Below are 17,462 nucleotides of genomic sequence, written 5' to 3' on the forward strand. Positions count from 1 at the left end.
ACACTGTCATCCCGGTGGCATTTCTAGCTGCATCCTGCCTTCCCTTGCAGCGATTGTCTGCCTTCTATCTCATTCCAAATGCTACTCCATGAAAAAACACTGCAGATCATAATCACAGCCTAGCAATGGCATAGGTACCTCTTGGAAGACTAAAATTTTCCTAAGAATCGGAGAAAGAATAGGAAATAGGAGGTTACCTTCTCAGTGAAAGCTGACGGTATGGACCATATATGGATTCAGCTCAGCAAACCCAAACCACTTTGGAGCTCTTGCATTTCCTTGTGGCTCTAGACGTGTCATATCTGGGGATCTCTAAGTAGGTGGAGTCTTTCCAAACCCATTAAATACACAAACCTTGATTCTGCCTCACACAGGACAGCGTGCCAGGAGACAGCTCAACTCACAGTAGGTGTAATGGCAAGTTTTAGGTTGAAAGTTAGTCAAGTGCCAGCCAACAGGTCCAGGCACCATGGGAAGACAGGCAAAGCTCTCCTGCGAGGCCACGAAGTTTCTGTTTCTCACTCTCAATGAACAACACTTCTGTGGTGACAAGTTATGTTGATACCATGTTATGGCTGATGTATGTTTTTCACCACATTTTTGAGAATATGACAATAGATGGATAGTTTTGGGTTTGGTTTTTTTTTCAAAGTCAAACGGAAACAATACATGTCTGACCGTCAGAATGACTGCTGCTGATGAATGACCACTTTTGTCTCCATGACACCTGATAATAGTCAGCTGCTAGAGCTCCAATATCTTCTCTAAGCATACATTTGACCAAAACTTACATTTCTTTTCTGATTTTCATCAACATCTATGCATCCATTACTGAGAGAGCTCCAACTGCAGAACCTCTCTCATTAACTCTCTCAAACATCTCAAATACTGTCTGACCAGGCAACAAGCGTAAGTTCAGGAGATCAGAAAACACAAGACCAACATGCCTATGCACCCTGGATCCTCAAGCTGATGGGAATCATGTTTGCACTACTGAGCCTTTGTGTCAAAAAGCTAATAAGCAAAATAAGACAAGACAACCATTTAAGCTGTTCTGAATGCTAACAGACAAAGAGTTCTCATAACTGGCTTAAAGTAGAGTTTGATCACTTTAAAATAGGAAAAAAAACAACCAACCAGATGGTTGCCAGGGGAAAGCCTGAGTAAATCTTGCCTAAAGGCTACAGAATAAGCTCTTAAGAGTCATTTATTGGCCCAGCAACAGAATCTGCTTGTGGACAAACACCTAGGTTAAACAGTTTGATTTTTTTAAGGTTGAATTTCTGAACTTTAAGAATTTACTGCCTTTTCACTTAGCTCACTATCCTTACGACAGACTGCAAACGGCTTTTACAGCCTCCTCCCCCATCTCTATCAGCTGACAGAAATCTGCTACAAGATCCTGCTTCTTTGATGTTCCTGTGCATGCTCTCTTCTCTCTCACTCCCTCAGATTTTCCAAAAATATCTGTCATTTCTATCCTTTGCACTGACAAGGCACTGTGGTTTAACAAGTGGCTCCACAGTGCCATTTTTACGCTACAGGCCATTAAATAACATTAGGTGTTAGTTGCTACGGCTTGCCCCTGGATGTTCAGGAGCTTGGATGGCTGAAGCATTTCTTTATGGAGCCTGGGCCTTTCTTAATTTCTTGTTTATAGCAGCAGCATGCTAATTTTGAGCATTTCAAGAGCAGTCCGCAATGGGATTCCAACAAGCAGTACTCCTGAAACAGCACGTGTGGCTGTTAGCCTAAGTACCAGTCACATCAGCAGCAGCTGTATCCTGCGTGAGCATTACACAGGACACACAGTAGACTGAATGAATATAATTAGGAGGCTTATATAGAGGTGGTTTTAAGCTTACTTAACATTCTAAGTTTCATTACCCTTAGAAAGAGGCAAGCAAGAAAAGTCAAGCAGTGAGGAATAACTGTAATTATTAAGACACAGAAAGAAAATTCAGAAAGCCTGAAGACGACCAGATGAGAGGGAAGCAATGCTCTCATCTTCCACCTGGTACCCCAGTGTACATGCACCACGAACAGGGCAGGTCAGAAAGGGGGTTGCAGAGCCAAGCTTGGGAAGGAACGAATGCGGGTGGTCTTGCCAGGATATGGCTGTGCTGGGGAAAGCGTGTGGATCTCCCCCTCGCGGCTGAGCGGGGCAAGGAAGCAAACAGGTCAGTCTGAGTCAGCTGAGATGATGAAGCAAGTGAAGCTCTCTTTTAATAAGTAGATCTGTATCATTTCCAGTATTGTACTTTTCCTCTGCAGTTGTTTATGCAAGCAAAAGACTTCAATCTGTTTGTCTTCAAAATCCTTTGTGGTAATAAAGCTCCAAGAACCCGATTTGTGTGCTGCTCTTCACAGAGCGCAAACAAGCTCAGGGACCAGATCTCTCTGTATGGTACTGGCAGCCAGGAGAGTCCGAGGGTCTGTGAGATACTTCAGCAGTGTGATCCCAGGATCACAGATGCAGCCTAAGTGCACAGAGCATGAAGTGTTTTGGCAAACGTCCTTCTTTGCAACTGCTTGCTACAGCTTTTTTGGCAAGCAGGAAGAATATGGGGAAAGAGGCTCAAACTTGTCACATGTCTAAACAGTTCTGTAAATCTAGTAGACTGGTAAATTTATGTCTTTTTCAAGCAGATTTAAATGCTGGTTTTGTCATTTTGGTAAGTCCTGCTTTTATTTTTAGCATTTGCCAACGCCAGAATGCTCCTGGTTAAAATTTGTGTCAGTTATTAATACTAGTTACACTAACACAGTTTTAAACCCTTAGGATCGCTTAGAGAAAGTGCATGACCACGAACGTGTGATCGTTTTTATTTCAGAAGGAAAAGCAAGGCAGTTTTGAAACACAGTTAACATCTTCAGGGGAAATAAGTTACTTTCTGATTTTGTTGCATCCTAGCCAAGAACCATGGATGAATTCCCAAGTAACCACAACCACTAACAAAGTGCCTACAGACAGACAGGACTGCACTGTTGCAGAAATGCCAAGTACTGAGCAGTGTGACATAAGCCAGACAGAGCCTACTGACAATGGATCCCCCCCCCAGCCCCCGCTTCTTCATTTTTATTTCCTGTCTATAAACACCCAAGACTTAAACCCATCTCCCAGAGATGCCTGGCAGCAGCGACCACGCTGCTGAAGAGAGAGGAGATCGACTACAGGCAAAGGGAAGGGTCTTGCCTGCAAACTTCAGCGATGCAAGTGAGTAGGGTCTCGCTCTACAAAGGAAACAGGAGACGCTGAGAAAGAGGACGGCAATGAGCTGAAGGCAAGAAAAACTCCTGAAATCACGGGCAATTTAAGCCCTGGAGGTCTAGGTTACTCGACAGTTGGAGACTTAACTGAGCGTGGCTGAAGTGCACAGTGTGTCCTGGACATTGGTGGGAAACCCAGGGATACAGCTCGTCGTGAGGTATTCTCTGGGCTTGTGTGTGATAGTTGGCTGTAAGAGCCGCTGGCAGGTTGACCCTAGAGCCTCCATGGATGGAAACGGGCACATGGCTTCCCCAGGGACTGCCTGGATCTCAAGCAGATCTGAGAGGATACAGAAGTTCCGAGCCTCCGCCTGCTTCAGTGGGACATGCTGCCCAACAAACACAACAAAACAAACCTTTTGGTCTCTTCCACATGCCCAGCTGAGAGCAAGAAGCCACTTGTGCTTCTTTATGAACAAATGCAGCTGTTTCAAGTGCATTTGGAATTGGCCCGGAAACGATAAAGCCCTCTTTCTTGTCCACACATGTTACTTCGCGCTGAACCTGCAGGTAAGATGTCCTTCCACAATGTGAGCCACACTGACTTCCTGCAAACTACAGCTCTGAAATCCTACAAAAAGGACTGAGTCTGTTTCTAAAATCAAGTTTATCACATGCCTCTTTGCCTCTCAGAGTTCTCCTTGTTCAAACATCACTGGGCTGAACTAGACATGCTTCAAAATGCATCAGGTCTGACCAGCTCCTGAGTGGATGAAATGCATGTGTGGTGAGAATGGAGGGAGCAGAGTCAGAAACATCCGAATTTACTTTTGTCTAGGCAAAGTTCCAGTTTGCAACCTGATCATATATGGGATCCTTTCATTGAGAAATCAAAACAAACGCCCTGCACATAGCCGAGCACTGGTATGACAGCGCTAGCTGCCACATGTGAATGCTTTGGCAAGCCTGCGCAGGTTCTCACACTGGCAGGAGATGATTCATCTTCATGTCTGTGTCTGTACTCCCAGCTTACTGAGGTATGTGTGGAGTGGCTGATGTGAACTAACTTGTCCGCTGCTCTGTTGGCACATTCCACCTATCCACATTAAAAAGATCCCGTATTTGATGAGAGTTTACCAAAGGAACCTGTGACCAAACTAAAGGCATTTCCAGCATACACCAGATCGTCACATTTTGCACTTTCCCACGTACCATGAATGCTTTGTGCAGCACTTACAAGCTGCAGCTATGATTAAGTAAGCTTTTTTCAGACTTCCTCAAGTCCAACTTTTAAAGTCATGTGCCTTGCTTTGCTCAAAGCTTCCTTATTCTGTGTCTGCCCAACACAACCTGGGCTGCTTCACCATATCAGCAATGGAGCTGAACATGATTCAGCAATAGTCCTAAGTTAGAGATTTCATTTTTGGCAGCATAACTTGGAAGCAGTTGGGCTTCGTTATTGGATTAAAAGATCTGTAGTGAGCCGATTCTATTACCCTTTACATTGCACTCATCAGTGACATTGCTGAATATTGTTGCATTGCTCTAATAAAGGGCAGATACCAAAAGATAGCATCATACCTGTGGCGGCAGCGTCGTAAAAACCGCATTATCTTGCGAGCAGCTTGATCCTGCTTCTTGGTAAGCAGACTGCTTCTAAATGCAAAAAAACCCAACAGTGAGGTGTAGGCAAAACTGAGGAGAATACTACTAAATGCAAGCATAGTTATCCTATGAACCACTGTCCTTTTCCCACCAGCCTTTGTAAACTACAGCACAGCCCTGATGAGTGTAAAAACAACATGTAAAGATCATGGTAGCGTCTAACATCCCAACAGCTCACCTGAGTTTCTGTTGTACAATGGTGGCTGCCCGACGGTTTTGCCTCCTCTTCCCACATTCTTTGTAGCTGCGATAGTACTGCTGGATCAGCATCGCAGCTCGTCGGCTCTGCTGGAATTTTTTCTGCTCATAATAACTTCGGAATTTGCTCTGGATAAGAATGGCAGCTTGCGTCATCTTTTTATAAAGTGCATACTACAAGAGAAACAAAGAGAAGCTGAGGCATTACAATAAAACCAGCAAGAAGCAGGTTCCTACAGAAAGACTCTTGTGCCACTTAAGACACAACGAGAAGCAAATGAGTATCTACTCGTTGATCATGAACTGTATGAGAAAAGGGTGACAGCAAACTAGAACAACTGTGAGATTAGGTGCAGAACCTAGTCTGCATTAAGAAAGCAACTACTTGTTTTGCTGCCCCTGTGATAGTTTGACGGGATTCAAAGAATCATAGAACAGTTTGGGTTGGAAGGGACCTTTTAAAGGTCGTCTAGTCCAACCCCCCTGCAATGAGCAGGGACACCTTCAACTAGATCAGGTTGCTCAGAGCCCTGTCCAACCTGACCTTGAATGTTTCCAGGGATGGAGCATTGACCACCTCTCTGGGCAATCTGTGCCAGCGCTTCACCACCCTCATCGTAAAAAATTTCTTCCTTAATATCTAGTCTAAATCTACCCTCTTTTTAGTTTAAAACCATTACCCCTTGTCTTATTGCAATAGCCCCTGCTAGAAGTTTGTCCCCATCCTTCTTATAAGCCCCCTTTAAGTACTGGAAGGCTGCAGTAAGGTCTCCCCGGAGCCTTCTCTTCTCCAGGCTGAACAACTTCAACTCTCACAGTCTTTCCTCACAGGAGAGGTGTACCATCCCTCTGAGGTTTTATTTAATACCTAGCTAGCAGAGGCTCTACATGTACATGCTGATGACCAGATCCAGCCATCCTATACTTATGAACAACTGGAGCTGATCCCGAGTTGTGTTTACACTGCTTCATATTTGTATTGCAGTACGTCTGCGTAAGAGATAAACCAATCGATTACACTTAGAGGAATTGTTTCCCTTGCATACAGAAATCTCATTACGAAGTACAGGATGCTCATTTCTGTGCAGCCATTGTTTGTAAAGACTCAGAGCAACAGCAGCAAAATATGCCCAACTAAGTGATTGTAAGAATAAAGCAGTGTGAATGACTATTCCAAAATGCTAACAAATTAACTAAAACCAAAATACACTTTTTTGTGTCTTCATTTAAAAATATCTTTTAAACAAATTACTTTTGTAAGAACCAAATTTGCTGTTCACAAGGGTATTCCACCTTCCTAGGACTAATAGCTTTTAAACAGCTCACTTCTTGTTTCCATGCCATAGCACAATACTGCAAAAGTTTTGATTGCTCATATATCCATTTAAATCCAAGCATTTCAAATGGAGTAACATGTGATTCTAACTTTAAAAAAAAAACACAACAAAACCAAAACCAAACAAAACCCCAAACCCGGAACAGTTAATTAAGCAAGTCTAATACTGAGCCTAAGTCACAGGCAAAACTAAATCTCATTAGAAGTCTGCAGCAAGCATCCACTGAACTTGCAAATTTGCATGAGCAGTCATACACATCCAAAACTCCGTCTAGCACTGTATTATTTCTAGTCCCATGATTCCAAATAAAGCAGGCACAAACTCTAAAAAAGAAAGATCTTTATTCTACATGCTTTTCCTTTTAAAGCACGCAAGTAGATGGCCGCTTAAGAGAAACCATATGCATTCATGCATATTTTTAAAAGAGATGTAGAATAATGTATAGAAGTTGCACTCATACCTCTGAACTAGCACTAGGACAGAGGTTTTCAGTGTTTACTGATCTTATTTGGAAAGTTTTAACACTTCAAAACTTATGTGTCTCTTGTTCCTGGATATTTTATCAGCTATGACTTCTGCTTACTTTATCAGACAGGTAAGACACAGAAACAGCAGCTACTGCCCTGTATAGGGTAATGTCCTAACATATCTCAGTGGAGCTTCCTGTCTTTTGGGGGAAAAAAAAAACCACCAAAAAACCAAAAAGCAAACAAACAATGCCCCCCAACATCACCCCAAAGCAAAAAAACCCTCCAATATCACCACAGACCACCATTTACCAAATTTCACTTTTTGGAATTGAAGCAGTCATTAGGTGCAGTTGTATTTTGCCATTATTTATTTCCATTGGGTTTTTTGTTTTGTTTTCTTTTTTCTTTTCAACATTTTTAATTAAATGGATCAGATTGTGGTTTTAAATTAGCTATTTTAAATAAGTCCACTCACGGGCTTGTCATGGTTTTCCTTCAAATTTGTAGCCCAGATGGGACTTCTGTGGCTGAGTTACAAACCCCTGAATAGAAGGGTTCAAATAGGAAACTGTGATGTAAGCTATGACTGTTCAAATTTAGTCATAAGCCTGCGCTGATCCTGCCAATACAGTAACATAATAGAGGAGTAAGGCGTGTGAAAGAGAAAATAGCAGTCACTGGGTAGACCCCAATAAGTTTGCATTCAACTCTAAGACCCACTTAGCTGATTAGCTGCTCCCTCTCCTCCTCCTCTTTTTCCTTCAGCTGGGAAGAGGATCAACAGAGAAGTCCCGTGAACTCCATGAAGCGGTAAGCCTCAGCTAAGTACAGTGCCCCAGAAAGCTCAGCTCACTTGCGCTGATACAACAGTACTTTGATACAAAACCATGGTGCAGGAGGAAGCTGTGGATGGAAAATTACCACAAGGACACATTCTCTCCCAGAAGAGCGTGCCTTGCCTCCTGTGTAGCTCTGAGAAAAGCTCAGCGGATTCTAGCATCTGATGAGAGCAAGACATTGCACAGCTGGGAAATCCATCTTTACAGGAGAACAATTATTGGCCATGAACAATTTAAGACTGGCATCACCAGTTGTGCCTCCAGTGTGAGCAGCAACACACGTGAGATGGTGGTCTTAGGCATTCAGGGCACAGGTATTTCAAAGATGAATGTTCAAAATACTTTGGCAGGCAGAACGCAGAGGACATTGGCTGCCTGGGTGGGATAAATGTTCTCCTGCGCTCCCCAAATGCCAAGGCAAAGATCACCGAGTGACGGCTAATCAGCAGCAACAGAGGAAAGCTTGTCCTCCAGAAACTGGCTTCAAAACCTTCCTCACACCTCAGCCCATCACTGCTTAAATGAGTACCTGTAGAAGCAGGAGACTTTTTTTTTTTTCAGTTGTACTCCTACATTGATATGCTGTGGCACAGCAGCCCCTACATATCTCCCATAAGGATTAGTTGTCAGTGATTTCTCAGCCACAGATATTTATTAGTGGATACGATTAAAACACTTCTCTAAATGCCAGGTTCTCCTGGTTTATATTGAATGTGAAAGTTAGTGACCCATGGGGAATTTTTTCCAAAACAGTGTTTGTATTTGTATTACCTTCAAGGCTATCCAAGTAAGCTTAGGGAGAAACAGAAAAATACATAGTTAATGTTAGTTCTGCAAATAAAGAATGAAAAAATAAACCCAAACCATCTTCTTTCAAAAAGAAGCGATTCCAGGATCCAAGACAAAGCAGTTTGTCAAGCAGTTTTTGAAAGGAACTAAGCTTCCCTATTACAGGAAGCATCACTCCAGAATGACAGCCACGTGACAGGTTGAATGTGAATCACGATGCAGTCACCTAACACTAAAAAGGCTTCCCAAATAAATGTTTTTGAAGGTTGCAAAAGAGCACAGGCACCTTGCCTTTCTCTTTACATAACATGCCACCAGGCATCAGACAGCTTGAGTCTAGCAGGGTATAGTGAAGAGGGATGTGGGGCTCTAGCCCCTACAAAAAAACCCCAAACAACAAACCCAAACCCAACCCAACCAAAGAGGAAAAAGAAAAAGTATCTTCTTTTTCTGGGGTTGAGAACTCAGCCTAAAAGCATGTCTCCAGCTAGAGTCTGGAGAAAAGTCTCAGTCCTGGAACAACTTGCATCAAGCTAAAACACGTGACTTCGTGACTTCCCATAGTTTAAAAGTTTAGCATGTGCAAAATAAAAGAACCTATTTTTCATCTTTGCCTTTACCAAAGGCAAAACCAACTTCAATTTCACAATGAAATTTGGCAAGCAACTAGTCAGAGAATAGTCTCACCAGGCTATAGCATGCATAAAGGCCAATACGGAATACATCATTGCCAATATGAAAAACATCATTGCCCTCTATCTCATAGCAAAAATGCAGGTATCATCACAAACAAAATGCTTTCAAGGATTCCCTCCAAAATTAAGATTCAGGACATGAATTTTCTTCCCTTTTCAATTTTGCCTTAGCAGGGTATTTCCTTACTGCGTGCTGAAAAGCATACAAGAGCGACAGTGGGATAATTCCCATTACAAAGGGCTGTGTTCATGGCACTTACGTGTGTGTCATAAAATTTCCCTTCCTTGATTACCTGTTTGTATTTTCGGTAGCAACGCTGAATAACAGCAGCAGCCACCTCTTGCTGTTCCCGGAGAGGACGACCCTATGTGGAGAAGGAAAGAAGCAATAAGATGATGTGAAGTGGCTCACAGCAGCTTGCAGGGCACCTACTTCTATAAATCTCTCCTATCAGTGCCACCTGGTCCGATTCAGGTCTAGGCATTGCCTGGAGATGTCTCTACTGTCAATTCACATAAGGGACAAACCCTCCAAATTGATCTTTACACCAAACAGGCAACTAACCAGAACCTCTGGGGTATGTTTTGAGGATATGCTTTGTGAGTGTTGCTCCGGCACAGAAGGCATGCTATAGCATGGCATGCTCTCTCCAGTACGGTAGGTGCTGGGTAAACATCAACAAGCAAATACTAGAAGCATTGAAAAGGTTATGACAGAAACTGTATTTTTGTCCCAGGAGTGGGTATTACCCACATTTTGTTTTGTAACAAATTATATTCTCTCACACCTAACAAGGAAGACATTGGATGTTTTGACCACGTACCTTGTATTTCCTGAACACTGTCTGGACGAGTTTGGCAGCTTCATAGAGTTCTCTCTGCTCATGATCAGACAGAGTTAACTGTGCAAACTCATTTTCTACCTTCTCGCTGGTGGATGCACTCAGAAATTCAGACCAATCTGCTGCCGAGGGAAGGCTGGGTTTCTCAAAAGCTATTTCACTGATTGGTGAGCCTGCAGGGCTCAAGCTGGTGTTCGAAGAAGGGGTCAGGGGTTCACTATACAGACTTCTGAAATACCAATCACAGTAGCAATTATTGGCTCACAGAGCACCTGGGCTGGCATCACAGATAAGGACTACAACATTTCCGAGTTCAAGGCAGAAGCTCATGCTCCCTTCCCTCTCTCCAAGCAACATCCCACATTCCTGAGCCTGCCTGTACTGCCTTGCACAGACTTGGCACTGGAAGAGAAGTCACAAGTCAGACCTTGTGGCCATTTCCCCCTCCTGCTGCATGCACTCCCATTCTTCCATGAATTTGTAGCTGTGCTGGCAACGATACGTTTGATCACAAGAGTGTGGCTGGGCTTGGAACACCAGCATTGAGTCCCACTGAGAAAGAGCACCTGCAGGCTAAAGAATCAGTGCATGCTGCCCAGCATACAGACCACTCAAAAACCCAGAGCAACTTCACAGCTCTTACTGACCTTATCTGTGCAGCACTCGGCAGATGATCGACATCAGCAAGGTAACTGGCCAGCCAGCTCATTGTGGTGCTCATGGCAGCACTGTCCGTTCTCTCCACCAGTGGTGACTCCATTGGCACAAAATTCTCCCGCTTGATCCTGTCAGGCGTAGCTTCGATAATGTGCTCTGCAAGTGTCATCATGTTCACCTGGGAAGGGGGAGAGGAGAGCAAACTTTTGCTGCCTGGTAGCAGGAGCCTTGTGCTTGCATGCTACAGCCCAGCTTTAGACAGACTGCCCCATTTTCCCCGAACTTGTGGTAGCTGGAGTCTACCGTTTGTCTCGGCATTGGAGAGAAAGTAATTAGCCAAAGCTCATTTGCTTTTCTGTCTCTTCTGACAAAGCACTGTAGGGTTTCATATTCCCCAGACCTCTTTTTCATTGAGTGTACGGGGAGCCTAAGAGATCTGGTGAAAGGTTTATGTCATCTGACCTTTGCTGTCCGCTACTGACAGCTGTCACTACTATCTTGTTTCCAAAGGAAAGGTGATCTTGCCACTCTTCCATTGAGGTGTGCAGTAGAGCACGACAAGACAATAAAGGCATATCAAGAGAAGTTAAAACCCTTGGGACCACAGCTTTGTCAGGAATCCTTCTGACCCATATCCCCCCTGCCTGCCAAGGTTCACAGGAATTTTTAATACAAAGAACAGAAAACAGTTCTTGTTTTGCAAACATCTGCTTCATCCGTGTTATGCCAGCAAGATTAGAATATTTAGAGATGCCAAGGCAGTGCATGTAGGTTGTGTTCCCATTACTCTTCGCTCAGAAGACCAAGCGCAGTATCTTTCTCCCAGTGACTACTTCTCATTTGTCTGTCCTGCTACTCTTGTGTTTTTATCTCCTCTATTCCATACCTGGTGGGATTTTTTCTTCCCCAAACCCACTCTCTCTCCCCTTCTCCACCCTTACCTCCTTGCCCTTTAAAGTGCAGTGGCTTGGCCTGCAACCACAGCACTGCCACTCTCGGACCACCTTGTCTTCGGACCCCAAAGAACTATGGGGTCACCTTAGTCTCATTTACTGATGTGACCAGGAGGCTCTGCTTTTTCCTTTTTCCGTGCAAAACGCCATTTTGTGCATTCTGTACAGAAGTGTATGCCAGCGCACGACCCTAAATGCTAACCATTAGCCTTTGCATCCGGGTTGAAAAGATACCCTTTGAAACTGGAAGAAAGTATACATTGAGCATATGACCACCTCCTTTCACCCAATTCAGAGTCTCTGAAGGCCTCCACAGAAGTTTCTCACAGTTAGGCTCCTGTGTGCAGCCACCATGTGCTCTGAGACTGCTGATCTTGGTGCTATGGGTATGTTTACCTGCAAGTCATCCATGTGGTGTAAGCAGTCCTCATCCCCTGCATTGTCCCTGTAGGACAAGAGCTCTGCATCCACCATCTCCCTGTCAGCCATCATCAGCACGTTCATCTGCTCTCGCTGGCGTAGCCGATGGGCTACAGTGTCCTTCCCCAGCGCAGCCCCCTTCTGGCTCCCTGCCACCTGCACTGCAGACACACCAATATAAATGTCTTTTGGGTTCCATTTGATGCCTGCTTGGCTGCCAGAACCCCGGTACCCAGTAACTTCTGGGATGTGCTGGGAGAGCTCCCGGCCATAGTCCCTTATCCCTTCACTGGGGCTGATTGTCTCAGTGGCGGATTGCTTGGAGTTGGAGTTCTGCTTCCTGATGCTCGGCTGTTCCAGGCTGAGTGCAGTGGAAAGCAGTTTCTCTTGCCGGGCTTGAAAATATTCAGGGCTCAGCTTATGTTTTTTGGGTGCAGGGTAATCTTTCTGAGTCTCACTACTGTAGTAACTGGAAGGTTCTGATCTTGGTCGTCTCAGTTCTGGAAACAAACAGATCAGTGGTCAAAACGAAACGTGTAACCCACGATCGCTGTAGGAACTATGACAGCTTCTGCCACGCAGCTGCAGGCAGAAGTTTGTGCCATGCTCTAGGACACCCGACAGTATGTGCAAAGGGAGTAACTATCACCCAGGGAGGATACTACCTCCACCACTCTTAAGATATACATGCCTTTCTAAAGCAGGCATTCAATCCTCTTCCCAATACTTATGCAAGTGCATGGAGCACATGACAGAGGCCTCACAAGAAGAATGAAGTATGGACAGCAGGGCTACAGGTGGGATCTGCTGCCCAGGTGAGGTCCTTGGCCCCAGGTTTTCACACGTCAAATGTCAGCAAAGCAGTGCATGCCCTCGAGGTTGTTTTACCTGTGTTTGTACTGGAAATCACAGTGACTCCCTTCTGAGGCTCCTGAGGGGCAATAAGCTCACTGTGCCACTGGGACACCCAGTTCTCTGTGTTGGAGTCTGTGCTCGAGGGGCACTGAATCCTGGGGTTTTGCCCAAGCTGAGTTTGCTCATCTCGCTGTAGCTGCTCCAAGCACTCCGCCAACTTCACGTGGCCCCGAGACCGGGCGATGGCCAGTGGCAATCTCCCAAGGGAGTCAGGAATAGAGATGGCTCGGCGGTCCCACTTGTACAGCACAACGGCTGCATCCATGTGGCCCAGGGCGCATGCCCACATCTGAAAAAGAAAAGACAATTGACCCATTGGGTGACCTGCCTTCTTCTTCCTTTCTTGCTAACGCAGTGGAGTCTGGTCCTCAGCTCAGGGAGAAATGACTCTGATAAGCAAAACCACAACATGCTTCTACCCCAACAACTGGCTTTTATAAATGTCCTATCCTGACAAAGGCCATTACAGAGGATTATATGCATGCTGTCCTCTCCTGTGACAGAGAAACCTCCACCTCCCAAATGAAGCTGACAGTCTGATGCTTTCTTATTTAACAATAAACGTTTTTTGGGTTTGGCCCTTTTTTTTTTTTGTTGACACTGGCATCACTGCAGAGACGGAACAGCTTCATATGCAAAGGAATCTCTTAGATCAGAAACACACAGACAGGACCAAAGGTTGGGAACAATAAAATCAACACTCTGCTGTTGTAAACTGGCACTTCTGGTTCCACCCACTTTGGTTTTTTGCTTGTCTAAGTTCTTACTCACGATTTCATGATTCCAATGACCAAGATATTGCAATGACTTCACAATCTCTACAGTCAACCAGTGAAAGAGAAGGCGTGTTAAGTCCCTTCCCAAGCACAATAGTGGAGACTAGATTTTAGGTAAAACACAAACCAGAACCACCTGTCTGTCCCCTTTCCTCATGTTACTCAAGGACAAGTTTTTTTCTGTGTGGTCTCTCTCAACAAAATGCCAGAAAGTCGATAGTGCTGTCTCTTACCATTTACATAGCAAGGACACACAAGAAACTCTTCAGAGTGTGAAACACATTAGGGAAGTAACACATGAGGAAGAACTCTAGAGGGTCCTCAAACTCTCTCATAAGTTTCAGTCTCTGCTCTTACCAGCGGAGTGCAGGAGAAATGATCCACATTCAAAGGGTCAACTTCTAGCTCCAGATCGATGCTGTCTGCATGTTTGGTGCTGCAGAGGAAACAATAGAACAAATGATGCTCTGTAGCCAGGTTAGGATCATTGCCTAAATGCACAGCTTTACCCAGTGAACCCCACCACAAAGAAGTGGCCACGCACATGCCCATGACACACATATTTACTACAGATGGTGCCCCCACCAGAGACTTTAAGAACATGATACATCCAGCGACTGGACTTGCTCTCTCAAGAGACAGGTCCCGTTAGATCAGGGGACAAGTTCAGGGACTTGGCTGTTTCTAAGGGACAACCAGAAATCTGGAGCAAGCAGAGCTTACACATGCGTCTGCTATGCCTGTACTGACACCCAAGACTCCAACAGGCTGGGTCTTACCGCCATTTGATGAGGGTCTGGATCAGCGTAGCATAGCCCTGGGCAGCGGCTAGGTGGAGCAGTGTCATTCCTCGGAAAGTCTTTGAATGGATCAAGTGTTTGGACTTTGCCCAGCAAGCACGACTCATCATCTTCTCGCACACCACCACCACGCGGCTCTCAAAGCAGCTGCCCAGTGTCCCAGTCCCAGAAACGCACTGAAACACCACACACATCCCAGTTTAACCACTGAGGGGAGCTGCAACCTGCCCTGAGCAGGCAGCCTTCCACTTCTAGAAGCACTGAGACAGTGGCAAGTGAGAGTGAAAGCCAACTGCTGTTAAAGACACCCACAAATCAGACATGTTGTTTAGGGGAAAACTATAATCCTTTCCACTCCACTCCCCACCCCCACCCCCCAAAAGCCCCAAACAAACCCAAAGTCTGGTAAGAAAGCATAATGCTGCCCTGTCTGGACACATCGGGGTTCATACCTGCACCTGCGTTCCTCCATTCCCACTCCCATTGCTCCCGCCTCCTACTCCTTGTTTGTGCTGCTGGGAGCCTGTCATTTCAGCCATTCTCCTCTCCATCTGCTCAAGTCGCTCCAATATTGACATCCTGAACTGGTTATCTAGGTTGGAGAAAGCCAGAATAAGGATATTTCCATGGAAAGAAAGCTCAGGTTTTGGTAGCCTACTGCAGGAAGCCACAAAGAGCTATCCTGGAAGTCACACAGGAGATTTGCTCTGCTTTGCAATGCACAGGGACACTTGCCCTGCAGCATCCTAGCCCTTCAAGTTCCTGCAGCAGCCCTTTGACTGCAATTCCAGAGAACTTCCTTAAAGAACACAGACAGAAAAATGAAAAACACAGGCAGAAGATGGATCCCTTCCCTTGTGATTCTAGCAGTATCCACACAATAAAGGACTGAGGTAATGTAACTTCTTTGAAAACACAAGTAACCCTAAGCAAATATAACCATTCAGACAGCATTTCAGTAGGACCATATCTTGTCAAAATACTCTCCATTTTGGAGTCAATCCCCCTACTATACAAAAGTCCTGAATTCAGCTTGGCTTGCCTCCTGAAATCATGCAGTAACGGTACCTGGAGGAAAAACAGTCCTCTGCTTCCTTCTGTGCTTAGAAAAAGGAGCCTTTAAAAAGGCACTTGCTCCTTCCTTGACAGGCTCCCTTTCTTGGAAAACAGGTTCAGCCCAGTGCCAGAAACAGAACTGCCAGAAATCACAGAGTAGGGGCACTGATAATCCAGTAACATCATTCTGAAAAGCTTTACAACTCTTGAGCCCTCTGGTCCCTGCAGAAGTCTAAAGGCTGTTATTAGTTACTCTGTCCTCCTTGCATTGTAACCTAGCGCTATGATACAGCTACTAATGCTTGAATAGTGGAGCAGGGAGATTTAGATAGGTTAATAGGACATTGCTAAACCTGATGCTGTAAAGATCAACTCAAGCAATCTTTTTGTGTTTAGGGTCAGTCAGTGCAGCTCGAGCGGCTGCAAACACAGAGGGCTCCTTCTGTCTTGTGACCCGTAAGGGAGAATCTTCATGCAGCTCGTGTGGAGCTGGGCAGGATAATTTTGTGCATAGGGAACATTTAATGAATCTTGCTATCATGCTAACAGTGTATATAATAAACTGTGGGGAAAAGACAACCCTCATCCTGTGTGGTTTCATGCATCCGTGGAGATGATGCGGTGGTGCAGAGCACCGATAACCCCAGAACAAAGCCCACTGACAGTAACAGGAATCTGTGCATCAAAATGAACAAGCTGTGATCAAGTTTTAAAAGAGAAAGTCTTCTCCGAGTGACCCAGTTACATGCAGAGTCCTCCCTGGAAGGCTGTGGGAGTACTTGTAATACTACACTCTGCAAGGGGCAACTCTCAATAGAGGGTATTAGAGAGATACAGATCTCTCTGCTGTACTGCCCTGAAGACTATATTGCAGACCATTAATAAGAGACAGCTCAGGTCCGCTGGCTAATGACATCCCCTTCTGCCTAAGAGGCTGCTGTGGTTTGACAGTAAACAAGAGCTCTGCTCCCTTCTGGTCAGCACCAAGGGGTTGTAATGCGGCATCCCACCCTGGTTGCTCAAGAGCCACGGACAAAGGAGTGCGGCCAGCACACCCTCTCTAACCTCCTTTCAGAGATGAGCTCACTATGGTCTTTTCTCGCCTAGTCCAAAACGCTATTACTTATTATTAGTGCCTTATTAATAATTCAGTTGACCTGCTAATTGCAAAGCCTCTGGGAAAGTGACTGACAGTTACATGAGGAAAGATTCGTAACAGATGCAGTCTCAGGGCCCTGTCTCCAAACTGGTCAGCACACAGCAGCAACACAAGTCGTCTTTTCCCAGCCCGTCTTTGTTGCGGGAGTGCTGCAGTGTGCTGCAGTGCAGTCCATGTCGCTGTCTCCTCCTTCCCCATTGCCAGGCGGAGCACGTACACTGCAGAGACTGACAGAGACCTGGCACCGCTGAGCCATCCCCTCTCGCCGCAGGCCTGTGCCAAACAGAGCTACTACAACTCAGGCACCAGGAAAAGCGGCTGCGTTCGCCACGCAGGTTAACAGCTCCATTCTGCACATTTAAGGCCACTCTCTCCAGTTGGGCGGCCAGCACTCGCATTTTATTAGAGCTAAGAGTAGCAACACATGCCAGGTATTGCATCTGAGCCTTCAACCATATATAGGTAAAAGTAGCATCTTTTTAAAAGAAGAAATTTGGCTTGAACTGGTGTTATAGAACAACAAGCCCAGGGCTGCAAGATACTGGGCATTTGCTCCTGCCCATTTAGCGTCAAAAGAGAGTAATTATTCTGTACAGCCAGAAACAGCAGGAGAAAATTATTCCAGTGAGATGAAGAAGTACACTGTGCAGATTACTATTCCCCCCTCCCTCCTTTTTTTTT

General features: G+C 45.2%; 1 protein-coding gene across 4 annotated transcripts in view; it reads right to left on the reverse strand.

Moving 5' to 3' along the window:
- The window catches only part of CAMTA1 (calmodulin binding transcription activator 1), a 322,140-nt gene that overhangs the window by 11,804 nt on the left and 292,874 nt on the right, over positions 1-17,462 (reverse strand). For all 4 annotated transcript variants that reach the window (XM_075027074.1, XM_075027071.1, XM_075027073.1 and 1 more), the window contains 10 exons: positions 15,019-15,158; positions 14,546-14,742; positions 14,124-14,202; positions 12,964-13,279; positions 12,052-12,575; positions 10,693-10,880; positions 10,028-10,274; positions 9,497-9,568; positions 5,054-5,247; positions 4,792-4,866 (listed from right to left, as the gene is read on the reverse strand). In XM_075027074.1, coding sequence (XP_074883175.1) covers positions 4,792-4,866; positions 5,054-5,247; positions 9,497-9,568; positions 10,028-10,274; positions 10,693-10,880; positions 12,052-12,575; positions 12,964-13,279; positions 14,124-14,202; positions 14,546-14,742; positions 15,019-15,158 — 2,032 coding nt within the window. The remainder of the gene's footprint in view (positions 1-4,791; positions 4,867-5,053; positions 5,248-9,496; positions 9,569-10,027; positions 10,275-10,692; positions 10,881-12,051; positions 12,576-12,963; positions 13,280-14,123; positions 14,203-14,545; positions 14,743-15,018; positions 15,159-17,462) is intronic.

The sequence above is a fragment of the Buteo buteo genome, chromosome 5 (genome assembly GCF_964188355.1).
Source record: "Buteo buteo chromosome 5, bButBut1.hap1.1, whole genome shotgun sequence".
Lineage (NCBI taxonomy): Eukaryota > Metazoa > Chordata > Aves > Accipitriformes > Accipitridae > Buteo > Buteo buteo.